Genomic DNA, 27,610 nt, shown 5'->3' with positions numbered 1-27,610 from the left:
CACTAAACTGGCTCGCCCCACCGACCTGATACTCACTATTTATAAACTTCCCCCTTATCCTTCCTCCAAGATTCCAATGCGGGAGTACCAATTCCAGTATTGGTTCGCGGTGCGGGCCCTTGGAATTGCCCTGATCTACTATCCTAAACACGTTGCTGGGCATACTCACAACACGTTGTTAAATGTTCCTTCCTACATACCAGGCAAACACGTATAGGTGTACCCAACCTAGGGCATTTATTCTTCTTGTGCCCCTCTTTCCACAACTGTAACGTATCTCGAGAGTCATCCAACATCTCCCCAAGTGACGCTTCTTGCAAACTGAACAATCCGGCTCATTAGCACTAACAACCCTCTTTCGTTTCTTAGATGCTCTCACCACACGCTCTGGTGGTGCGGTGATATTGGCAGGGACAAGGACACTTCCCTTAACAATAAGTTCTTTCAATCCTTCCACGGCTTGACGCATCCTCCCTACGAACTTATGTGCAATCTCCCCCAAATTCAATGGCGGGGTTATTCCTTCCTCGCTGCTTCGGACTCGTGGATTACTCATCTAGAAAATGGGACATAACAAGGAAATTAGATCTCTACCTTGAGCTCTATAGCACAATCCGGAATATAAAAGAAGGGTGGAATTTCCTAAAAGTCCAAATAGCCTCCAACTTATGGATGTGATCGACAACACACCGATAAGAAGGACTCTACCAGACACGGCTCTGAGACATCCTATGACACTTTAATACCTTAGGCTCTGATACAAAGTTTGTCACGCCCCAAAAATCGTGAAACGCAACCGGCGCTCAACCGAGTAAATCCAACTGAGCAAGCCTGTTAGATTTCATTCTACCCAAACTAGTTCATGAATAAAGAGGGAATGTTATCCCATTTAATCAAAACACTAAGCAATCTTCCATTAGCAACTTTCATTTCATTTCCGTTAATGACTTCATTCATAGTTTTCAAAATATTACAAGTGTACAGATTTAATGAAAAGCATGCTTGTCAAATACCAACATTTCTAGTCTTGACTCCCAACATCAACCATCACCCACAAATAGTCTACGGAGCCTCTAAATACAATAGAAGAGTAATAGGAAAATACCGACAACAAGGCTCTGGCTATACCTCAAAACATGATGAGAAAATGAACAAAAGATACATGACATGACCCCAGGATGGAGTGGTTCTCACCAAGTCTACTGGGAAGAGAATACCGCTATCACCAGCCGATGTCGCCCGCTATGGAACCACCTGTATCATTAAACGATACAGCGTCCCCGGCAAAAGGGACGATAGCACCGTCGAATAGCACTAGTATGTAAGGCTAAAAGTCCTTTTTCAGAATAGAATAACCATACAAGGAAAGAAACCATTAAATAGTAAGTCAAAATCAACAATATACTAGCATCTAATTTGAAACATGTAAGTCTCCTAGTTTACAAAAATAATAATATATAATTTTTGGTTGGGAGATCATTATCATTGATATGATTTATACCACCGTCTTTGTTAGCATAAAGTCTGATCATGACACGATCGGCTAAGTCGTCCCCTTGGAGACATGCACCACAATTACAATTTCCAGTTTTTTTTATTCCTAGCACAATACCACCATGTGTGCGACATGGTGTCCGATCGGCTAAGCGGTCTTCCCACATATGCCGTGCGGGTTGGTGTTACCAATTTACAAATGCTACCAAGTTCATCCCAATTAAGGGGAATAACCATGATCCACTCCTACACTGGCACGTGTAGTTTCAAGTATGAGCCTTATGACCCACCCTTCCTCGGTTTTGCTAAAGATACTCCCAAAAATATATTTGATTTGATTTGATATTGCATAGAGTTGTGGTATAAATACAATTGTACAAACATAGCATAAATACGACTATACTCACCTCAATGTCTTCCACATTTATAGTTCTTTATTAATATTCTCAATTTCTCTTAATGACAATATTCCTTTGGCCCTTTCACAAGATTCATCCTTTTTCATGGCACGAAGGCCGCATTTGGTTTTCCACATTTTCATTTCCTTTATTTCCAAGGATCACCAACCAATATCAATGTACGTAATATTTCGAAAATCATGTATTCTCGTGTTCATTAGTAATAGAAACTTCAAACACAAAGGATTCTTCCCAAAGAGGGACATGCCAACCAACAATTGAAATATCCATTGAAGTTATAAGCAAGCAATCACCTCAATTATCCTTGAATTACCCCTTTTTCCATCATGACAAATGCTCAATTTCAACATCGAAATGTGTAAGGACTCGCATTGCATTGAATGTATTTATAAGGCAAGGCATTATCTAAAACAGCCACTTATAGGAATAGGTCAGGTACAAGACCTTTAGGCCATTTTATTTTTTTGAAGTTAGTTCATAACGGTCGGGTCAAGGCTTATTTCATAATTTGTTTCACATTTTCTCATTCGATTCATTTTCAAACACCTTTACAGTTTATCAACAAATAGACACATTCAATCAAAGCATTTAGTACACATAAGACCAACTAGGAGCATTAAACATATCGAACTCTTCTCACTCAATTAACATACTAACCTTCATTTAAAATGTGACTCAAGGCTATACCATCTTGGTACACAAACCACACTTAAACTTAAAAAATAATATGGAATTCACTTCCGAGAGAGAAAGTTTAGCCTACATACCTCGATTGAGCTTTTCTTAAGTCCTACTATACTCCGAGACTCTTAGCAACGTCAATCTCTTAGGAACATGATAAATCAAACCACAAATTAGAGAGGTGATCATAGTTATAGCTCATTTGAGCATATTTTCAAACACTAAGTGTGCATTATGCTTTTAAAACCATTTTGTTAAAGATCCTACCATCCCTCATCCCATCCTTAGCTCAAGACCTCACCAAATACTTTAAGAACTTATGCATGCAAGATATCCACTCACATACTCATGGATTACCCTTATAATGGTCTATCCTAGTTATATCTAGTAATTAAGAGCTTGGGTTATAGAACCTTACCTCTTAGGAAGAAGACCTAGGTGCCTTTCTTAACAAATCTTCAAGGGTTTAAGCAAGATCTTAGGAGAAACGTTGATGAAGAACCCCTTCTCCCTCTAGGACCCCCCTCTCTCTCTTTCTCTCTCTAAATACATCAGAAAATAGGCCAAAATGAAGGGTAGCATATAATATATCGACATGGGGTCGGGTCAGAAAATTAGAAATTAGGAACCCCAATACAAATCTGCGATCGCATAATTGACATGCAATACGCAAAAGGGACCGCAAAATGGGCCCCAAAACATGAACAATCTGCCCGGGTATGCAGTAGGAATGCAGTCCGCATACCTGTTCTGCGGTCGCATAATGCACCGCACAACTGCCCTTCGCAAAATTCTAAGGAGATTATGCGATGACTATGCGACCCACATATTCATTATGCGATCACATAATTGGCCGCATAGTTGACCTCAAAATTAACCATCAAACTGCCTCACTCTGCGGTGACTATGCGATCCGTATAGCTATTATGCGACCGCATAATGAATCGCAGAAACGCTCTCTTCTGAAAAACAGTATTCCTTAACTTTTTAATGCACAGATCAATCAAAAGGGTCTGAAGAATATTACGTGTTTCTAACACATATTCCTAACTTGGCACTACGAGATCTCAGGTTTTTGAGCAAATTTTTTAGGGGGCCTTACAGGACAATGCCTTCCTCGACCATGAAATGACACTTCTCCTTATTTATCAACAAATTCGTTTCTTCACATCTTGCTAATACTTTATCCAAATTAGCCAAGCAATCATAAAAGGAATCTGATAAAAGTAAGCGTCCACCAAACTGTATAGAGAATCGGGTTCTCTATTAGGTCCAACAGTAAGCAACAAACTGTAAGACCAAACAGTATAGGGAACTAGGTTCTCTATTTGTTCCCACAGTAAATTAGTAGTAAATAAATAACATAGAGGAATTTTACGTGGAAAACTCCCAGCTCACGGGATTAAAAATTACGACCTACCCTTGTTGGATTTTAACAAACCACAACCTACCCTTGTAGGATTTTAACTTCACTACTAAGCAAACTTTAGATTACAACCTATTGTAACCTAGGAATTAACCTCTTAATCCCCCACTAACTTGTAACTACACTATTACAATCCACTTTGTAATAACTCTATTACAAAGATTTAATCACTCACAAACTTGTAACAACACTATTGCAAGCCACTTTGTAATAACTCTATTACAAAGACTTCACAACTCGACTAACTCTAGCCAAGACACAAACACAAGGGTTTATGATTTACAAAAGGTTTCCTACACAATGCTTCTAACTAAGATAATGTAGGAGTTACATATCAAGAACAAATAACGAAGACTCAACAAACCTAAGGACTTAAGATATCTTCAATCTTTGGATCTGGTCCTTGAGGTTGCAGCAACTTTGTTCTTGAGAGAGGTTGTGGCTAGCACTTGAGAGAATATTTTATTTTAATTTTGCAAGTGTTGGAGAGATAAAATCCCTTGCCTCATGTTGATAATATGTGTATGTAATATCATAAAGGATGATACAATAAAGTTCCCTTTAGTTTGGCCTTAGCAAGCTACAGCTTGCTGCTGTACTACTGCAGATGGTACAGTGCAGCAGCCTGCCAAATAGTACAGTGCAACAACTTTTATAGTTGTAGAGTTGACTATACAACGACGAGGAAAACTAATCCCTATTTGTTCCCTCTGTTGTTTCCTTATCTGATTTCATTGAGAATTGAACCAGACATATGACTAGTTATTCTGAATACAAGGGAACTTAATTGTATCAGATTCCTTATGTTGTTCTCTCATGAAGTAAGTTGTTTTACCTTTCTTGATTGTATTTATACATGTGTGACATCACTTACAATGATGTAAGCAAGGTAGGTAAAAAGCCTTCCACAGAAAGTTAACTGCTGCACTGTTCCTGTATAGTAACGTGTGTAGGCAACAACTTTCCAACTTAAGAGTTGACTTCATACAGTCTCCTCGGGAACTGGTAGGGACCTGTTCCCTCTGTTGTTCCTTCCACTCTGTAAAGTTGATTTATATCCCATGTTGGATCCCAATCTGGAACTTTGTGATCTTAAGGTCTTGTAAATGTGTAACAGGTTCCTTATCTGGTTCTGGATGGTAAGTTTGTTAGATCATTAAAACGTAAAGTAAAGTACTTATGCCCAAAGTACTTGTAACCTATTAGAACCCCTAACCATCGAGAAGTCATCCATGAAAACTTCAAGGTAGTCCTCCACCATGTCCATGAAGATAGCCATCATACACCTTTGAAAAGTCGTCGGTGCATTGTATAAACCAAATGGCATCCGCTTGAAGGAGAAAGTGCCATAGGGACATGTAATTGTTGTTTTCTCTTGATCCTCCAGAGCAATAAGGATTTGGTTGTAGCCCAAATACCCATCAAGAAAGCAATAGAAAGCACGGCCGGCCAACCTATCAAGCTATTTAGTCTAAGAAAGGAAGTGGGAAATGATCCTTCCTTGTGACTTTGTTGAGCTTGCGATAGTCCATACACACTCTCCATCCGATCACCGTTCTTGTGGGAATCAACTCATCTTTGTCATTGGTGACCACCGTTATGCCCCCTTCTTTGGGACATATTGAACCGGAGAAGTCCACGAACTATCGGAAATGGGGTAGACAACCCTGACATCCAACTACTGGATAATCTCCTTTTTGACATCCTCTTTCATGGCTTCATTTAGTCTCCTTTCATGTTCAATAAATGGTTTGGTTCCTTCCTCCAAGTTTATCTTATGCATGCAAAATGCGGGGCTTATCCCCCGACTATCTGCCAATGTCCACCCAATAGCCTTCCTCCTCTTTTGTAGCACCGCCAATGTAGAATCTACATGCACGTTAGTCAAACAAGAGGAAAGAATAACTGGTAAAGTAGAACAAGGGCCAAGAAATTCATACCAAAGATGTGGAGGCAATGGCTTCAACTCCAAGGTAGAGGCTCTTCTATTGAAGGTTTTGTAGGAGGAGTTTTCTATTTTCAGTACCCAAGAAGAGTTTTTGGGGTTCATAGTTGTACGACCCCATTCCTTACAAATAATTCGCACATTCCATGAATCCATCCATATCGCCATCATCAAAGTTTAGCAAGACGGCCTCCAACATATCACACACATTGATTGTGGCACTTGTATCATCAACAATCACATCGTTCACCAAGTCCACGAAAGAACACACTTCATTGCTATTTTGTTTCCGCATAGATTTGCACACGTGGAATACCACCTTGTCATCACCCACCTGAAAAGTGAGTTTTATGGCTTCCACATCAATAAGAGTCTTTCCGTTAGCAAGAAAAGGACTTCCAAGAATAATCAACACCTCATAGTCCACTCCACAATCAAGAATAACAAAATCCGCTAAAAGAATGAATTTATCAACACGAACTAATACATCTTCAATTACTCCCAACAATCTCTTCATGGTACAATCGATCATTTGTAATCTCATAGATATGGGTCTTGGTTGTCCAATTCCCAAAGTCTTGAAAATCGAATAGGGCATCAAATTGATACCTTCCCCATGAACACAAAGAGCTTTAGCAAACTCGGCATTTCCAATGGTACAAGGGATTGTGAAAGTACCAGGATCTTCCAGTTTAGGAGCCATTGAATGCAGAATTACACTCACTTGATGAGTGACTTTGATAGTTTCAAAATTGATTGACCACTTCTTTGTCACAAAATCCTTCATAAACTTTGCATAATCGGGCATTTGTTCCAAAGCTTCAACTAATGGCACATTGATCGAGAGACTCTTCATCATGTCAATGAACTTTGTTGAATTGATTCTCTCCATTTTTCTTGGCAAGCCTTTGAGGATATGGAGGAGGAGGCTTAGGCAATGGTGCCTTAGCCTTTTGCACTACCGGTTCTAGTATGTCAATAATGTGATCCCTAGACGGGTTCACTTCCTCTTGAGTCTCTTCCACATTTTCATCAATATAAATCCGCACTTCATCATTTGCTTGCGCCACATTGTTCGGGATCTCTTCTTCTTGTACCACTTGCTCATCATCCAGAAGTTGCCTTTGACTTGAGGTAGGTGCATTCCCACCTCTTCCACTTTTTGTAGTAAAGGTCATGGCATGTCCTGTGTTATTCCCACCCTTTAGGTTCAACGCCGTGTTACTTGGTAGTGCCCCCTTAGGACGAGAATTTAGAGCTTGAGAGATTTGCCCCATTTGGACTTCTAAGTTACGAATTGATATGTTGTGTGAGGCAAGTTGGCCATCTAAATCGGCATTCTTTTCCATCATTTGCTTGAACATAATCTCAATTCGCCCTATTTCATTATTGGAAGAACTTGGGCCATGGGAAGGATAAGAAGGCGGGTTGCTCGGTTGTTGATACATAGGAGGCCTTTGAAAACCCGACCCCCAATTGCCTTGATTATTGTTCCATCTTCCTTGATTGTTATTCCCCCATTTACCTATTTTCTTGATTGTTATTATTATGCCAATTCCCTTGATTGTTTCCACCATTCCAATTACCTTGGTTATTAGAATTCCAATTGCCTTGATTGTTTTAAGGTCGTCATTGTTGTTGACTTGGGCCGTGGAAATTGTTTCGTTGCCCTTGAAAGTTGTTCACATATTGCACTTCCTTTTCTTGTTCATTGTAAGATTCATCTTGATCAAACCCACTATCTTCTTGTACATAATTTTCCACTCGATTTTGCACTTGCGGACCCTTGGTCCTTCTTTTATTCACCATCATGTTTACTCCCTCCATGGCATTGACTTGCTTAGGACTTTGCACTTGTTGAAGTTGAGACTTTGCTAATTGATTCATAGTGGTGGTCAATTCGGCAATGGCTTGCTCATAGTCATGCAACTCTTTATGGAGGTGAATTACGTTCGGATCACCTTGGGGAACATTAGCTCGGGATTTCCATGCAGATGATGTGTCCGACATTTCATCCAAAATCTCACAAGATTCCGCATATGGCATTATCATGAAATTTCCATCGGCAAGTTGATTCACCATGTATTGGTTGGTCGTATTAATCCTAAGATAGAAAGTTTGTTGAATCATATTCTCCGTCATATCGTTATTGGGAAACTCTTTAACCATTGTTCTATACTGCTCTCATATCTCGTGTAGCCGCTCATTGGGCTCTTGCTTGAATGCTAGAATCACATCTCTAAGGGTAGCCATATGCCCGGGAGAGAAGAATATGGAAATAAATTTCTCCACCAACTCATCCCAAGTATGAATGGAATGGTTTGGCAATCGTTCCAACCAATCTAAGGCTTTCCCCCGTAGAGAAGGGAAAAACCTTAGCCTCAAATCATCCTCGGAGACATTTGTTTGTTTACTCCCCCAACAAGTGTCTACAAATCCTTTCAAGTGTTTATACACATTTTGACTCGGAGTCTCGGTGAAGAAACCTCGTTGCTCTAGCAAAGTGAGAACCATATTGGTGATTTGAAAGTTGCCCGTCCTAATACGGGGTGGGACTATAGCACTTGTATGCCCTTCATTGGGCAACACCCAGTGTGGAGCCGCTCATGGAGGAGGAGGGGGTGGAGCGGGGACATTGTCATGAGGCGCTCGCCCTCTTCTATTGGCTTAAAGTTCAAGAGGAACCTCATCAACTTTCTCATCCTCAACATCCACATCCCCCAAAGCAATATTTTTGAGCTCATTGTTTGCCATGGTTGTACCTACTATTTCTGAAACAAGATAATAACACGAAAGGAAAAGAAGATATTCAAAAACATACCCAAATATATAGCTAACAACGTTTTTAACTCCCCAGTAACGGCACTAAAAATTGATCATATCCAAATGCACGCCTCTAAGAGGTATGGCATGGTCGTTTTGCAATAATAAAATCCAACAAAGAGTTGGGGTCAAATCCATAGGTAGCTAAGATAGGGGTTAGGAGTATATATTCTAGTGCGTGAATTTGAACTATCTTAATTTGCACTTCCATAAAATGGTGTTATTGCTATTTCTATTTTTAGGACTAAAGAATGCAAAGTAAAGAAGTAAGACTAGGATAATTGTTTTTGTTGTTTTTCAAGTTTGTAAAAAGCCTAAGGCTGTGACCATGACCTAAATATTTGCCTCATGGGATAAAGACTTTTATGCTCGTTTTATTGACTGGGGTGTATTATAGCTCACAATACTACGTTGTCCCACTTAATACCTCTCGGTCAGAGAGTGGTTTTGCCCAATTTGACTTTCTCAAGACCAAATGGGTATCTACCAAAATGGTTGATAAGAGCTCAAGTCGGGTTGTTACTATCTCTAGGTTGAACCCTTTAATTGGGTTAATCAATCTCTCAGTTGACCCAATTCCTTGTTAGCTAAGTTAACCTAGACTAGGTCCCTCTTTCTCAAGAAGAGACTGAGTCAAATAGGCATGAATCAATGCTTACCACCATTAATTCTACAATTGAAGCATGAACTAACCTAAATAATAAATACCCATTCATAAATACGCATAAAATTAATCACCCATAAAATTTTACACACTAGGGTAAGGTCACAACCCTAGTAAAAATCTAGCTACTCATAGTAGGTGTATAAGAAAACAAAGAAGAAAAGATAATAAAACTCATATTGGAAGATTAAAATAGAGAAATCTAATGTTAAATGACCAAAATAAGCTAAAGTTTCCTAAAACAGCAAAGAGAAATGGCTACAGTACTTGCAAAAACACAAAACTTGACCTAATTTCGCGAAAGTCTTCTATTTATACAAGCCCAAATACATATACAGCCTCTTAAAGTTGTCACGATCCCAGTTCTCCCTCCGTGAACCATCGTGACGGCACCTAGTCTCTACGACTAGGTAAGCCTAATTTGCGGAAGAAAACCAAAATTTGCGGAAATAAAATAATTTAAAACAGAAATGAAGTAGTAACAGTGTTTAAATATACCGCTCGGCTTACACCATGTTTAACTCTCAATACCAATACATAAATCCAAGACTCGGAAACCCACGAATCACAAGCTAAGATCAATACTACATAGCTCTAACTCCGGAATATCTAATAAGAACAGAAAAATATAGAAGGGCTAAAAACTAAAAGCAGGAATAAAAAGGGGCTTCTCGGTCTGCGGACGTGGCAGATGTACCTTGAAGTCTCTAGAATAGTCTCCTCCTCAAGGATGATAGGCCTGAGTTACGGTACATGGATCTGCACATGAAAAACACGCGCAGAAGGGGCATAAGTACACCACAGCGGTATTCAGTAAGTGTCAAGCTTAACCTCGATTGGGTAGTGACGAGGAAGGTCAGGGCCCTACCGAGATTAGATAAATATAAAGATGATAGGATAAGATAAGCAATACAATTGAGAATCTACAGTAAGAATCTATACAGGATAATAAGAGTACAATAACGGAAACAGAGATGAAGGCAAACCACAAGGAAGTACCACTCATAACAAGGCTGATAACCGGGGATCTCTGGGTATCACGAGGATCTCTTGGTATCCTCATTATATGCTAGGGATCTCTTGGTATCCCGAGGATCTCTTGGTATCCTCAATATATGCTAGGGATCACTTGGTATCCCGAGGATCTCTTAGTATCCTCAATATACGTGTCAGGGATCTCTTGGTATCCCGCACCTCAGTCCAAATCATAAATACGTACAGGGAATCTCCCGGGATGTCGTCCTGTATTCCCAAATTAAAAACACATAGAAGCAACACAAGAATACTCAATTAAATGCAAATTTCGTGCCAAGTAAACAATTAATTCTAGCCTAACATGCTTCACGTAATGCAATTAAAGCAGTTTAAGCAAATAGGCAATTAAGTCAACTAAACATGTTTTTCTAAATTACAACAGGCTAAATTCGCAAGTAGAATAAAACAGGAAAAATGAACTCAATTGAAATACTTAAAGTAAAATCGGATTTTCAACAATTAGCTCAAGTACGCACTCTTCACCTCACATACAAGACATTTCAATTACCAAATATATCATATCCTAAGGGGAAGGTCCCCCACACAAGGTTAGACAAGCCACTTACCTCGAACCAGCTCAAAAATCAACTCGTAACCACGCTCTTGCCACGAGTACTCGACTCCAAATGGCCCAAATCTATTCAATTTAATTACATAATATAAATAACACTTCAAGTAACTGATTATACAATTAATTTCTAAGCTAATACGTGAAATTATGTAAAATGACCAAAACGCTCCTCGGACCCACGTCTCGGAATCGGTTAAAATTTATATTTTCAGAAACCTCGCACTCTCACGAGTTCAGTCATATCAAGAGTACCGACATTGGACCTCAATTTGTCCCTCAAATCATCACTCAAAAGTTTCCAATTATACAAGCCCTAACCCCCATTTACTATTGATTTTCCTTAATTTTTCATGCTTAAATTGATAAAAATCACTCCAATAACGAGTTTAGGGACCAAAGACCTTACCCCAATGAAACTCTCTGAAAATCCCTCTTGTAAAGTGCTCCCCAAGCTTCTTTCCATTTTGAAAAGATGAAAAATGGCTAAATTTCGCGAAAGCAAGAATTTATATGTTCTGCTCAGTGATTTTCGCATTTGCGGCCCTAGGACTGCATCTGCGGTCTCGCTTCTGCGAAGCCTAGGTCGCATCTACGACTTTCACTTAAAGACCCATTTTCGCATCTGTGGTAACCCTTCTGCAGGTGCGGTACCGCTTTTGCGGTGGACTACCCGCATCTGCGGTTCCTGAAGAGATGACCAAATTCTGCTTCTGCGGTCTCCAACTCGCAGATGCGGTTCCGCTTCTGTGGAAAATCTCCCGCATCTGCGGAACCTGCTGACCTCCCTCAATTTCACTTTTACGGCCTGTTAGCCGCTTCTGCGGCACCGCACCTGCGGAACCCAAACCGCAGGTAAGGTTATGACAGAACCAGTAGCTGAAGCTGCAACTTAACTTCCAAAATCTTTCCGTCAACCATCCGAAATCATCCTGATGCCTTCGGGACCTCAACCAAAGGCACTAATAAGTCACAAATCGCTACCCAAACTCGTACCAATCCTTAAAACACTAGAACAACATCGAAACCTCGAATTAACTATGGATTCAAGCCTAAGAACTCCAAAATTCTCAAAATACGCTTTCGATCAAAAAGTCTATCAAACCTCGTCTGAATGACCTGAAATTTTGCACACACGTCACATTCAACACTATGGAACAATTCCAACTTCCGGAATTCCGATCCGACTCTTGTATAAAAATCTCACTATCGGACCGGAACTTTAAAAATTCAACTTTCAGCATTCCAAGCCTAATTTAGCTACGGACCTCCAAAACACAATCTGAACACGCCCCTAAGACCGAAATCACCCAATTGAGCTAACAGAACCATCGAATTTCCATTCTGATGTCGTCTTCACAATGTTCCGACTACGGTCAACTTTCCAACACTTAAGCTCTCATTTAGGGACTAAGTGTCCTAAAACTATCCAAAACTTGACACTGAACATCCCGACAAATCAAAATAGCAGAATTTAACTTGGATAAAGCAGTTAATAGGGGATCGGGGCATTAATTCTTAAGACAACTGGTCGGGTCGTCACATCCTCCTACACTTAAACATTCATTCGTCCTCGAATGAGCATAAAGACATACCTGATGCAGTGAAAAGATGAGGGTAACGGCTGTGCATATCCTGCTCGGTCTCCCAGGTCGCCTCCTCGACCGGCTGGCCCCGCCACTGAACTTTCACGAATGCAATGTTCTTTGACCTCAGCTTTCTAACCTGCCTGTCCAATATTGCCACTCGCTCCTCAATATAAGATAGATCCTTGTCCAACTGGACTGAACTGAAATCCAACACGTGCAATGGATCACTGTGATACCTCCGGAGCATAGAAACATGGAATATTGAATGAACTCCGGCCAAGCTGGGAGGTAAGGCAAGCTCATAAGCAACCTCCCCAACACGCCTCAATATCTCAAAAGGGCTAATAAATCTCGGACTCAACTTTCCCTTCTTCTTGAATCTCATAACGACCTTTATAGGCGAAACCCAAAGCAGAACCCGGTCTCCAACCATATAGGAAACATCACGAACCTTCCGATCTGCGTAACTCTTCTATCTGGATTGGGTTGTACGGAGTCTATCCTGAATCACCTTAACCTTCTCCAAAGCATCCTGAACTAAGTCCGTGCCCAATAATCTAGCCTCACCCAGCTCAAACCAGCCCACTAGGGATCTACACTGTCTCCCATATAAAGCCTCATACGGTGCCATCTGAATACTGGACTGATAGTTATTGTTGTAAGCACACTCCATCAATGGCAAGAACTGATCCCAAGACCTCCAAACTCGATCACGCACGCACGGAGCATATCCTCAAGAATCTGAATACTACGCTAGGAATGTCCGTCCGTCTGAGGGTGAAATGTTGTACTCAACTCCATCCCAGTACCCAACTCATGTTGAACGGCCCTCCAGAACCGTGATGTGAACTGAGTACCTCTATCTGAAATGATGGACATTGGAATACCATACAGACGAACAATCTCCCAGATATAAATATCCGCCAACTGCTCCGAGGAATAAGTAGTACACACAAGAATGAAATGAGCGAATGGTCAGCCGATCCACAATCACCCAAATAGCATCAAACTTCCTCAAAGTCTGTGGGAGCCTAACTACAAAGTCCATGGTGATCCACTCCCACTTCCACTCCGGAATCTCTATCTGCTGAAGCAACCCACCCGGTCTCTGGTGCTCATACTTTTCCTGCTGACAGTTGAGACACCGAGATATGAATCCAACTATATCTTTCTTCATCCGCCTCCACCAATAAAGCTGTCTCAAATCCTAATACATTTTCGCGGCACCCGGATGGATAGAATACCGCGAACTATGGGCCTCCTCTAGAATCAACTCTCGAAGCCCATCAACATTGGGTACAAAAATCCGACCCTGTCTCCTCAGTACCCCATCATCACCAATAGTCACATCTCTGGCATCACCATGCTGAACCTTGTCCTTGAAGACAAGCAAATAAGGATCATCATATTGCCGCTCTCTGATACGATCAAACCAGGAAGACCGAGAAATCACGCAAGCTAGAGCCCCAATGGGCTCCGAAAGATCCAATCTCACAAACTGGCTAGCTAAGTCCTGAATGTCCATCGCCATAGGCCTCTCCGATGCTAGTAAATAAGCCAAACTCTTCAAACTCTCCGCCCGACGACTCAAAGCATCGGCCACCACATTGGCCTTGCCCGGGTAATACAGAATAGTAATATCATAGTCCTTCAGCAACTCTAACCACCTCCTCTGGCACAAATTCAGATCCTTTTGCTTGAACAGGTGCTGCAAGCTCCGATGGTCAGTATAAATCTCACAAGGCAAACCGTATAAATAATGGCGCCAAATATTCAGGGCGTGAACAATGGCAGCTAATTCAAGGTCATGAAGAGGGTAGTTCTTCTCATGTATTTTCAACTGTCTGGACACGTAGGCAATCACCCTATCATCCTGCATCAACACCGCTTCGAGGCCAACCCTCGAGGCATCACAATAGACCGTATAAGACCTCAAATCTGTAGGCAGTATCAAAATTGGGGTTGTCGTCGAAGCTGTCTTGAGCTTCTGAAAGCTCGCCTCACACTCCTACTTCCACTAGAACGGAGCACCCTTCTGGGTCAACTTGGTCATAGGGACTGCAATTGATGAAAACCCCTCAACAAAACAACGGTAGTAACCCGCCAAGTCAAGGAAATTACGGATCTTTGTAGATGAGGATGGTCTGGGCTAACTCTGCACGACCTCTATCTTCTTTAGATCCACCTGAATACCCACACTCGATACCACGTGGCCTATGAATGCCACTGAATCCAACCAAAACTCACATTTTGAGAACTTAGCATATAACTTCTTCTCTCTCAGAATCTGAAGCACAGTCCTCAGGTGTTGCTCATGATCTTCCCGACTCCAGGAATACACTAGAATGTCATCAATAAAGACAATGATGAATGAGTCAAGATACGGTCGGAACACACTGTGCATCAAATGCATAAAGGCTATTGGGGCATTAGTCAGCCCAAATAACATAACAAAAAACTCGTAATGACCATACCGAGTCCTGAAAGCAATCTTTGGGATATCTGGCTCCCGAATCTTCAACTGATGGTAACTTGAGCACAAATCAATCTTAGAAAACACCCGTGCGCCCTGAAGCTGGTCAAGCAAATCATCAATATGAGGCAAAGGATAACGGTTCTTAATTGTCACTTTGTCCAACTGGCGATAATCAATACACGTACATGTAAAACCATCTTTTTTCTTCACAAATAAGACAGGAGCACCCCAAGGTGATACACTGGGCCGAATAATACCTTTATCAAGCAATTCCTGTAACTGAACCTTCAACTCCTTCAACTCAGGAGGAGCCATACGATACGGAGGAATAGAAATGGGTTGAGTGCCCGACAACAGATCGATGCCAAAATCAATATCTCTATCAGGAGGTATGCCTGGAAGATCAGCTGGAAACACATCTGGAAAATCTCGTACTACTAGGACTGAATCAACTGAAGGGGTATCAATACTGCCATCTCTTACATAAGCTAAGTACGCGTCACACCCCTTCTCAACCATACGCTGAACTTTAAGAAAAGAAATAACTCTACTGGGAGTGTGATCTAAAGTACCCCTCCACTCAACATGCAGTACACCTGGCATAGCCAGCATCATGGTTTTGGTGTGACAAAATGTCCAAGATAATATCAAAATATACCATGCTGAGCAATAATAAATCGGCTCTGGTCTCAAACCACTAAGAGCAACCAAACACGACCGATAGATGTGGTCCACAACAAGAGAATCTCCCATAGGAGTAGAAACATAAACAGGGGAACTCAAAGAATTCCAAGATACACCCAAATGCGGAGCAAAATAAGAAGACACATAAGGGTAAGTAGAGCTTGGATCGAATAGAACCGATGCATCTCTGTGGAAAACTAATATAATACCTGTGATGACAGAATCGAAGGCAACAACCTCGGTACGGGTAGGAAAGGCATAGTATCTGGCCTGGCCTCCCCCTCTAGGGTGGCCTCTACCTCCTAGACCTCCACCTCTAGCTGGCTGAGCAGGTGGGGTAGCAACTGGAGTTGTAATCATAGCCTGTGAACTCTGTGGGGCACGCTGTGGCTGAGATCTCTGTGGAGGTGCACTCCTTCTAAGTCTAGGGCAATCCCTCACCACGTGGAGTATGTCACCACACTCAAAACAAGCTCTGGGAGGATGTGGCGGCTGTGACTAGCTCGGACTAGGTCTGCTAGACTAACCTCGGAAAACACCTCACGCAGGAGGCGCGCTAGAAACCGGAGGTACATAATAAGGCTCATAAGGCCTAGAAGGAGCTGGAGCACTACTGGCTGCTGGAAGAGCTGAATAAACAGGATGACTCATATAACCCTTACCATGACGACCTGTAACTGGGGTACGGGCACCAGAATAATGGCCCGACTCTCGAAACCTCTTGGCCTCCCACTCTTCTCTCTCCATAGCAGGAATACCTTCAATCCTCCTAGCAATGCTCACCACCTGCTGATAAGAAATATCCATATCCAACTCACGATCCATGATAGACATGATGCTAGGAATAAGCCCCTCAATAAACCGGTGAACCCTCTCGCAGATAGTAGAAACCAAGGCTGGTGCATGCCTAGCCAAACTAGTGTAATAGATAGCATATTCTGAGACAGTCATAGCACCAAGGCGCAAATGCTCAAACTCCGTGCGCCATGCGTCCCTGAGGCTCTGAGGAACATATTGTCTCAGGAACAGATTTGAAAACTGAGTCGAAGTCAGTGAAGCAGCCTCATCTGGACTGTCTAACTCATAGCTGTGCCACCACTCATAGGCGGCTCCTCGAAGATGGAAGGTAGTGAAGGAAACCCTGCTCGATCCTGATATACCCATGGTATAGAGAATGCGGTAGCTCTCATCTAGAAATCCCAGAGCATCCTCCGATGCTAGACCGCTGAATACAGGAGGCTTGTACTTCTTGAACCTCTCAAGCCTTAGTTGCTCCTCCTCGGAAGCCGCTGCCCTGTCCTCGGGCTGAACTGGCATGCAGGAGGTCCAAGAATAATCTCATGGACCTGCTCAACATTCACTCGCTGCTCAGGAGTGTAGGCGACGGGAGTCTATGTTCCTCCCCCGGCCTGAGATGTGGCTGCAACAAGGGGAAGCAACCCTACCTGAGCCAAGGTGGTGTACATGCTCATGAACTACGCCAAAGTCTCCTGAAGGGCTGGAGTAGTAGTAGCAGTAGGCGTATCAGGTGCCTGGACTCCGGCTAGAACTGCAGGTGGCACCTCAGTGGCAGCTCGCGCAGGTGATCTAGCTGCACCACATGCGCGTCCTCGGCCTCTACTCCGGACCCGGCCTCTGACGGCTGCAGTAGGGGCGTGGGTACCTGATCATCTCGGGTAGCACGTGTCCTCACCATCTGTGAGAGAATAGAAGACAGAAGTTTAGAATTGTGATGTCAAAATATCACACGACAAGGAATCAAATGAAGTGAAATTTTTTCCTAACAGTTACATAGCCTCTCGTAGATAAGTACAAATGTCTCCATACCTATCATCGAGACTCTAATAAACCGGCTTGTGATCCATGACTCCAATGAACCTAGAGCTCTGATACCAACTTGTCACGACCCCGGTTCGCCCTCCGTGAACCATCGTGACAGCACCTAGTCTCTATGACTAGGTAAGCATAATTTGCGGAAGAAAACCAAAATTTGCGGAAGTAAAACAATTTAAAACAGAAATAAAGTAGTAACAATGTTTGCCGCTCGGCTTACACCATGTTTAACTCTCAATGCCAATACATAAATCCAAGATCCGGAAACCCACGAATCACAAGCTAAGATTAATACTACATAGCTCTAACTCCGGAATGTCTAATAGGAACAAAAAAATACAGAAGGGCTAAAAACTAAAAGCAAGAATAGAAAAGGGCTTCTCGATCTACGAACGCGGCAGATGTACCTCGAAGTCTCTAGAGCAGTCGCCTCCTCAAGGATGATAGGCCTGAGTAGCGGTACCTGGATCTGCACATGAAAAACATGCGCAGAAGGGGCATGAGTACACCATATCGGTACTCAATAAGTGTCAAGCCTAACCTCGATTAGGTAGTGATGAGGAAGGTCAAGGCCCTACCGAGATTAGATAAATATAAAGATGACAGGATAAGATAAGCAGTACAATTGAGAATCTACAGTAAGAATCTATACAGGATAATAAGAGTACAATAACGGAAACATAGATGAAGGCAAACCACAAGGAGGTACCACTCGTAATAAGGCTGATAACCGGGGATCTCTGGGTATCCCGAGGATCTCTTGGTATCGGGGATCTCTGGGTATCCCGAGGATCTCTTGGTATCCTCTATGTATACAAGGGATCTCTTGGTAACCCGAGGATCTCTTGGTATCCTTATTATATGCTAGGGATCTCTTGGTATCCTCAATATATGTTAGGGATCTCTTGGTATCCCGAGAATCTCTTGGTATCCTCAATATACATGCCAGAGATCTCTTGGTATCCTGCAACTCAGTCCAGATCATAAATACGAACAGGAGATCTCCCGGGATGTCGTCCTGTAGTCCCAAATTAAAAACACATAGAAGCAACATAAGAATACTCAATTAAATACAAATTTCGTGCCAAGTAAACAGTTAATTCTAGTGTAACATGCTTCAAGTAATGCAATTAAAGCAGTTTAAGCAAATAAGTAATTAAGTCAACTAAACATGTTTTTCTGAACTACAACAGGCTAAATTCGCAAGTAGAATAAAACAGGAAAAAAGAACTCAATTGAAATACTTAAAGTAAAACCGGATTTTCAACAATTAGCTCAAGTACGCACTCGTCACCTCACGTACAAGGCATTTCAATTACCAAATATATCATATCCTAAGGGGAAGGTCCCCCACACAAGATTAGACAAGCCACTTACCTTGAACCAGCTCAAAAATCAACCCGTAACCACGCTCTTGCCACGAGTACTCGACTCTAAATGGCCCAAATCTATTCAATTTAATTGCATAATGTAAATAACACTTCAAGTAATTGATTCTACAATTATATTCTAAGCTAATACGCAAAATTATGTAAAATAACCAAACGCCCCCCGAGCCCACGTCTCGAAATCGGGTAAAATTTATATTTTCAGAAACCTCGCACTCTCACGAGTTCAGTCATATCAAGAGAGCCAAAATTTAACCTCAATTTGTCCCTCAAATCATCACACAAAGGTCTTCAATTATACAAGCCCTAACCCCCCAATTACCACTGATTTTCCTTAATTTTTCATGCTTAAATTGATAAAAAATCACTCCAATAACGAGTTTAGGGACCAAACACCTTACCCCCAATGAACTCCTCTGAAAATCCCTCTTGAAAAGTGCTCCCAAAGCTTCTTTCCAATTTGAAAAGATGAAAAATGGCTAAATTTCGCGAAGGCAAGAATTTATATGTTCTGCCCAGCGATTTTCGCATTTGCGGCCCTAGGACCGCATCTGCGGTCCCGCTTCTGCGGAGCCTAGGTCGCATCTGCGACTTTCACTTAAAGACCCATTTTCGCATCTACGGTTACCCTTTCACAGTTGTGGTACTGTGATGACCCAAAATGTCATCTTTAAATAAAATAATTTCTCGGTATTTTTAAGACCTTGAAAAGCGGTATCAATAATTCCTGGACTTGCGTGCGCAGTCCGTATAATTTTCTGGAAGGTTTTTATGTAAAAAATGGATTAAATTGTGAACTAGAGCTTTAAAACCCAACTGAGTTGACTTCGGTCAACATTTTTAGCAAACGAACCCAAATAAAAGTTTTGACCATTCTGGTAGTTCCGTATCGTGATTTGGGACTTGGACATATGCTCGAAATCGAATTTGGAGGTCCCTAGATTAAATTATCGCTGTTTAACGGAATCTAAAAATCTAAGGTTAAAGATTTCTTAGGTTTGACCGGAGAGTTAACTTTTTTATATCAGGGTCGGAATCTAGTTCTGAAAATTTTTATAGCTTCGTTATGTCATTTATGACTTGCGTGCAAAATTTGAAGTCAATCGGACTTGATTTGATAGGTTTTTGCATCGAATATAGAAGTTGGACGTTCTTAGTTTCATTAGGCTTGAATTGGGATGTGATTCACGGTTTTAGCATTACTTGATGCGATTTGAGGTTTCGACTAAGTCCGTATCATATTTTAGCACTTGTTGGTGTATTTTGTTGAAGTCCCAAGGGCCTCGGGTGGATTTCGGAAGGTCAACGGTTAGAAAAAACTACTGAAATTCTCTTTGGGAAGCTGCTGTCTTTTTTTTACAGCATCATGTACAGTACCCCGTGAACAGTATCGTGTACAGTACCCCGTGAACAGTACCATAAATAGTACCCCCGTAAACAGTACCGTGTACAGTACCCCGTGAACAATGCCGCTTGAAGAGTACAAGTGAACAGTGCAGAGTGAACAATATCTGCGTGCGTGAACAGTACCCGTACTCATGAATAGTGCCCCCAAAAATTATGGGCAGTTAAAGAACGAGCAGCACATTTTTTTCATTTTTTTGAGTTTCAAACTCGGATTTTGGGCTATTTTAAGGTGTTCTTCACGATTTCAACTCAAGTAAGTGTCCTATACTCGAAAGTGTTTATATTACATAAATCCATGGTTATTTTCATCGTTTAATTGGGATTTAAATGGAAGAAACCAAGATTTTTGCAAAATCTTCCAAAAATGAAAACTTTAGATTTGGAGGTCGAGTTGTTATCGGAATTTGATAAAATTTATATGGGTGATCGTGGTTGAATGGGTTGTCGGATTTTGTGAGTTTCATCGGAATTCGAGACGTGGGCCCCACGGGCAATTTTGAGTTAAATTTCGGATTTTTGTTGGAAAATTAGTATTTTCATATGGAATTAATTCGTACGATTTATATTGAGTATATTGAATTATTATGACCAGATTTGAAGCTTCGAACGAATTCGCGAGGCAAAGGCTTGTTGGAATTTTGAATTGGTTGCAAAGCGAGGTAAGTGGTTGGTCTAACCTTAGCTTGAGGGATTAGGAGTTGTGTCCTGTTTGCTAATTGCTTCATGTTGAGTACGACGTATAGGCATGGTGACGAGTATCTATACATTGGTGTCGAGCATGACCGTGAGTCTTAAATTGTTATTTGTTGTGTTCTTGAATGATTCTACGGATGCTTTAATTGATGATTCTCGATATTGGGCAAGGAGTTAGTTTATTTTCATGGAATTTATTTATGACTGAGTATTGGTATTAATTGAGTTGAGTAGAAGTTGAGTTAAGATTGGTTATAGTTGATTCTCCCTTGCCGGAATGTTTGTTTTGATAGTATTGTTCCCTTGTCGGGATGTTTGTTTGGTATTATTGTTCCCTTGCCGGGATGTTTGTTTGATATTGTCTGCCTTGCCGGGATATTATTGTTTTGATGTTGTTTCCCTTGCCGGGATTTGGATTGTTGTACCATTGTTCCCTTACCGGAATTTTATTGTGATTTCATTTATTCCCTTGCCCTTATTTCTTGTGATTGTTGTTTGGGTAAGGAAGAGTGTTAAAGCACGAAGGGTGATGCCGTGTATGATTTTGTGAGGAAGAGTGTAAAGCATGAAGGGTGATGTCGTGCCGTATGATGTACAATTCCGTGTCGATTATAGTGATTTTATGGTGAGGAAGAGTGTAAAGCACGAAGGATGATGTCGTGCAGTTTATATTGATTCTTATGGTGAGGACGAGAGTAAAAGCACGAAGGGTGATGTCATGCACTTGTCCTTGATTTTTCCTGATTCTAATTGAGTTATGTTGTCATGTACGTTTATTTACTGATTTTCCGTTATTGCTTGATTTTATTTTGATGTTATAGATTCCCTTACCCTATTTGCCTTGTGTTTGTTGCTTGGGTGAGGAAGAGTGTAAAGCACGAAGGGTGATTTTCCGTTATTACTTGATTTTATTTCGATGTTATAGATTCCCTTACCCTATTTGCCTTGTGTTTGTTGCTTGGGTGAGGAAGAGTGTAAAGCACGAAGGGTGATGCCATGTATTATTTTGGTGAGAGAGTGTTAAAGCACGAAGGGTGATGTCGTGCACTTTCTGTTGCTGTGTTTACTTGTTATTGACAATTCAAGTGTATTAACTGTTTAGATCCCTTTACTGTTGTGATCCTTTGTGTTGGAATCCATAGTGTTTACAATACCTCGCCTTATTTTTTTTAATATGTTCAATACTTCAAATTTCAAGAATTTTTACATTTTTAACTCAATTGATTTCTCAACTAAAGTTTCCTTAAACCGTTTGAGGTTGTACTTTACTTAAAAAGGAATTTCTACTATGTTTTGATTTATTAATTTCTCGTATTAAAGGTAATGATTCCTTCGATATTGTACTTTAATTGAAAATGGTATTTTCTTTATCAAATGATTTCTAAAAATAACTTCATCTTTTCTTGTTGATTTCCTAATTGGGTTGGAAGTTGTACTCTACTTTATGTTAAGTGAATGAGGCTCCTTGAACATTCTTAATTGTATTGGGTTATGGAACCTATGAGCTGAGTAACATGAGAATATTGTTGTGCAATGTGAGACAGAAATATGTGGGCACAAGGTGCCGGGGAAAATATTATGGTTTTATTTAATGGCACGTGAGTTATCCGTACGGTTGTGACATTAATATGGGCACGAGGTGCCGTGAAAATATGAAAGTGGGTTGAGACCTATATTATTTATGATTATGAAATGAGGTGTCACAAGGTGACCTTTACTCGAAAGAATTATATTCGAAAGATGCTTATCTGAAAGATATTTATTTGAAGGAAATATATTCGAAATATACTTATTGAAAAGCATATTATCTTGGAGATTATTACTTGAATGATTTATAGGCGAAAGATTTATATTTGAAGGACTTGATTAATTGATTGCACTTGTATTTATTATTTGTTGAGAAATATTTATGGTGTTCTTGTTGTCTGCTATTTATATCACTGGTTGATCATTGTTGTCATAATTGTTATCTGCTTCCTATTATTTTTGGTATGCTATATTGCATAGGTTTATTTGGTAGTCTGGTCCTAGCCTCGTCACTACTTCGCCGAGGTTAGGCTAGGCACTTACCAGCACATGGGGTCGATTGTGCTGATACTACACTTCTGTACATTTTGTGTACAGACCCAGGTATTTGATCGATAGTAGCTATTCGTTGCGGTGGAGAGTCAAGGTAAACCTGCTGCAACGTTCGTAGTCCTCAGAGTCGCCTTCAATTGTACTTATTTCCACTTGTTCCCTTTGTTTCGGAATAGTGATGTATTTATTTTGTATAACTACTCTTAGAAAGGCTTGTGACTTGTATCACCGGTTTTAGGAATTATAAATTATTAAGAGTTATTGAATTTGAAGTTGGCAAATATCAATGTTATTTCAGTTAATGTCAGGCTTACCTAGTTTAGAGACTAGGTGCCATCACGACTCCTTTGGAGGATTTTTGGGTCGTGACAAGTTGGTATCAAAGCTCTAGGTTCATAGGTGCTACAAGTCATAAGCGAGTTTAGTAGAGTCTTGTGGATCGGTACGGAGACGTCTGTACTTATCTTCGAGAGGCTACAGAACTAATAGGAAAAAAATTTCACTTCATTCATTCCTTATCGTGCGACATTTATTCAGCTTGAAGCATATATCTTATGTTCTTTTGCATCCACTCATGTATGGAATTGCGCACTACGCCAATGGTTTGTGATACCGTAAAAGGTTATAAGAGATCCAGGGCTACTCAACCATTGTTACCACGTGTCGTTCAGAATTGAAGATATGGAAGCGCAAAGAGATCTTTCAGTTGTGTGCATGGGGGTGCATCAGATTCTGACATTTGGTTGATAAGTAATATCTTAAGAAGGTTTAATTAGTTGCCTAATCATCACATGTGGATGTAGATCTAAAAATAGTTGGTCGTATTAGAGATTATGTGTTTCGTATGGGATTTCTATTTAGCGAATGGTATTTACTAGCAAGCCGAGACACTGGAAGAGGTGAGTTTAACTGTCACGAGGATGACATGCGCCAAATAAATAGCTTGAGGTGTCTTATGAACGGTGTCGTACGAGCAATAAAGGTTAGTATTGTGAATCATCGGAATGTTTCATATGGCTACGTGCTAAGTGAGGGGAATTTCCTATCAACGCTCAAATTGTGGGGTCATGTGTTATATTAGTTTTGTCTTGAGCTGTATATATGTGGTATTGAAAGGTTTGTCGAAACTTGTATATGATTAAGAGCTGATATTTGAAAGGAATGATGATGGGACTTTTGGTATTCCCGCGTCCTTAATAAGTCTACATTTCAGTATCAGCAGGGACATGGAAACAATTTTAGAATACTTATAGTGCTCCAGTTAATCAGGGCACTTACATGGGGCAATCATCTTTTAATGTACCAGTGGCATGAAATTTCCTACAATGGTTATTTAAGTTATCCGGTATAGACTTAGTATGAGCAGTCGAACTGCGGATGGGTTGTTATGAAAATTGTGATACTAGGAACATCTTGAGAAATTATCCTAGACTTGTGAGAGACATATTTCGTCAAAGCACTCAGGCTACGTGCCCCATTGTAGTTACTACTCCACTTACATGACCAACCATATGTAGAGGTCAGGATATTAGAGGTGGAGGTGAGACTCCTAGAGGTGGAGACCCAGTCCGTTGATATATTTTCTATGGTATGGCTGAGATTGCTACACCAGACGGTATCGTTATAAGTACGGTCTCGAATTATTATAAAGTTAAAATTTCCTTAACTTGATTCGGTTTTGAGTATCGAGGAAAGTTCTCCTATTATGCTCCACTTATGAGTGAGCTTCGTAATTCTTAAATCTACATATGTGAATACTTCTGTTGGGAGATTATATGGAGATAGGTATGTCTATCATTATGTGTTGGTCACTAAAAATAGTTGTGAGGCTAAAAGTGACTCTTGTTAATCAATTCAATGAGTTTGATGTAATTTCTAAATAATTGATTTCCATTGTAAATTATATGCCCTACTGGTAAGAGGGATCAATGTATGTTGTGATTTTGTTTAACCGAATTTATTTGAAAGAAGGAAGAAAGGAAATGGAAAATTTTAGTTGGCACAATGTGCAAATACTTATGATTCAGAGTTGAGGATGAGATCCTCACATTTTTATATGATATGAAATATTTAAACTGGGCTACAAGCTGCGGTGGATGTTATATAAGGACGAGGTCCTGGTGGTGAAAATTTTATGTGTTTAAATTCTCCTTTTGTGAAATTAAAATTTGTGCTGTAGCACTTGTAGGGAGTCATGCCTATTAGGCTTATTTGAAAATTCTTGCATGAATATTTATGTGCATAATTTGTCAAAATTGTATTGTAACTATTGAATTTTAGCCTACAAGGTGAGAGCAAAGTGGCGTTAAATTGTGACTCGTTACTTCGGGTAAGTAATTATAAGATCTCCATGCCTTGTTGTTAGTAATCTGGAGGTTTGAAACGAAATTTTGTTAACATGAGGTTAATTGGCGGTGTTGTAATCTATTATGAACAACCATTAAGACCAGAGATGTGGTTATGGTTATACATATGATGCATTTTATGTCAAGATATCATTGTGATAATGGCGTGCTTGTAATGCGGAGATTAGTGTTATTGATATATACTTTGTGGTGCGTTGTTGGGTTGTGGACCTGTTGTTAGGAGTTGTTTGGGTGTTACTCTGACAGGTGGATAGGCCCAATTACAGGGGAGACTCTGCCGAAATTTCTGAAAAATTTGGGAGTTAGAAAATTTGGGATATTGAGATGTGCAAAGAAAGAGATAAGTTACATTATGTGTTTGAAGACGGACTTTACTTCTCATTCAAGGATGAATGAACCTAAGTGGGGGAGAATGTAATACCCCGTATTTGATGGGTGCGTAGGCACGAGTTGCTGTAGCCAGATGGGACTAATATCATGTGTTGGTGTAAAAATCGGACCTTTCTAGAAATGATTAGAGTGTAAGAAATTTGGTCTTGAAGTTTACGAATATGGATAAAGGAAATGATCTCAATTGAAATGGTGTTGTCGGACTTATGTCGAATGCAATCATGTGGGATCAACCGCGAATAATTGTGTAAAAGTAAAATCATCAATTTGGTAACTTGAGAATAATTCTTAGTACGTTCGAGGACGAACGTTTGTTTTAGAGGTGGAGAATGTGATGACCCAAAATGTCATCTTTAAATTAAATAATTTTTCGATATTTTTAAGACCTTGAAAAGCGGTATCAATAATTCCTCGACTTGCATGCGCAATCCGTATAATTTTCCGGAAGGTTTTTATGTGAAAAATGGATTAAATTGTGAACTAGAGCTTTAAAACCCAACTGAGTTGACTTCGGTCAACATTTTTAGCAAACGAACCCGAATAAAAGTTTTGACCATTCTGGTAGTTCCGTATCGTGATTTGGGACTTGGTCATATGCCCGAAATCGAATTTGGAGGTCCCTAGATTAAATTATCGCCGTTTAACGGAATCTAAAAATCTAAGGTTAAAGACTTCTTAGGTTTGACCAGAGAGTTGACTTTTTGATATCGGGGTCGGAATCTAGTTCTGAAAATTTTTATATCTTCGTTATGTCATTTATGACTTGCGTGCAAAATTTGAAGTCAATCGGACTTGATTTGATAGGTTTTTGCATCGAATATAGAAGTTGGACGTTCTTAGTTTCATTAGGCTTGAATTGGGATGTGATTCACGGTTTTAGCATTATTTGATGCGATTTGAGGTTTCGACTAAGTCCGTATCATATTTTAGCACTTGTTGGTGTATTTTGTTGAAGTCCCGAGGGCCTCGGGTGGATTTCGGAAGGTCAACGGGTAGAAAAAGCTGCTGAAATTCTCTTTGGGAAGCTGCTGTCTTTTTTTACAGCATCATGTACAGTACCCCGTGAACAGTACCATGTACAATACCCCGTAAACAGTACCGTGAACAGTACCGTGTCCAGTACCCCGTGAACAATGCCGCTTGAAGAGTACAAGTGAACAGTGCAGAGTGAACAATATCTGCACGCGTGAACAGTACCCGTACGCATGAATAGTGCCCCCGAAAATTCTGGGCAGTTAAAGAACGAGCAGCACATTTTTTTCATTTTTTTGAGTTTCAAACTCGGATTTTGGGCTATTTTAAGGTGTTCTTCACGATTTCAACTCAAGTAAGTGTCCTATACTCGAAAGTGTTTATATTACATAAATCCATGGTTATTTTCATCGTTTAATTCGGATTTAAATGGAAGAAACCAAGATTTTTGCAAAATCTTCCAAAAATGAAAACTTTAGATTTGGAGGTCGAGTTGTTATCGAAATTTGATAAAATTTATATGGGTGATCGTGGTTGAATGGGTTGTCGGATTTTGTGAGTTTCGTCGGAATTCGAGACGTGGGCCCCACGGGCAATTTTGAGTTAAATTTCGGATTTTTGTTGGAAAATTAGTATTTTCATATGGAATTAATTCGTACGATTTATATTGAGTATATT

General features: G+C 40.4%; 2 protein-coding genes across 2 annotated transcripts; both read right to left on the bottom strand.

The window, feature by feature from the left end:
- Window positions 1-6,089: 6,089 nt before the first annotated feature.
- On the bottom strand, window positions 6,090-6,824 carry LOC138890261 (uncharacterized). Its single transcript, XM_070173633.1, has one exon. It carries the CDS (start codon window positions 6,822-6,824, stop codon window positions 6,090-6,092), a length of 735 nt encoding a protein of 244 aa, XP_070029734.1.
- A 9,520-nt stretch (window positions 6,825-16,344) lies between these two features.
- Window positions 16,345-17,121, bottom strand: LOC138890260 (uncharacterized). The gene has a single exon (XM_070173632.1). It carries the CDS (start codon window positions 17,119-17,121, stop codon window positions 16,345-16,347), a length of 777 nt encoding a protein of 258 aa, XP_070029733.1.
- Between the last annotated feature and the right edge of the window lie 10,489 nt (window positions 17,122-27,610).

Source organism: Nicotiana sylvestris, chromosome 4 (genome assembly GCF_000393655.2).
Source record: "Nicotiana sylvestris chromosome 4, ASM39365v2, whole genome shotgun sequence".
Lineage (NCBI taxonomy): Eukaryota > Viridiplantae > Streptophyta > Magnoliopsida > Solanales > Solanaceae > Nicotiana > Nicotiana sylvestris.
This window is presented reverse-complemented; position numbering and strand designations above follow the sequence as displayed.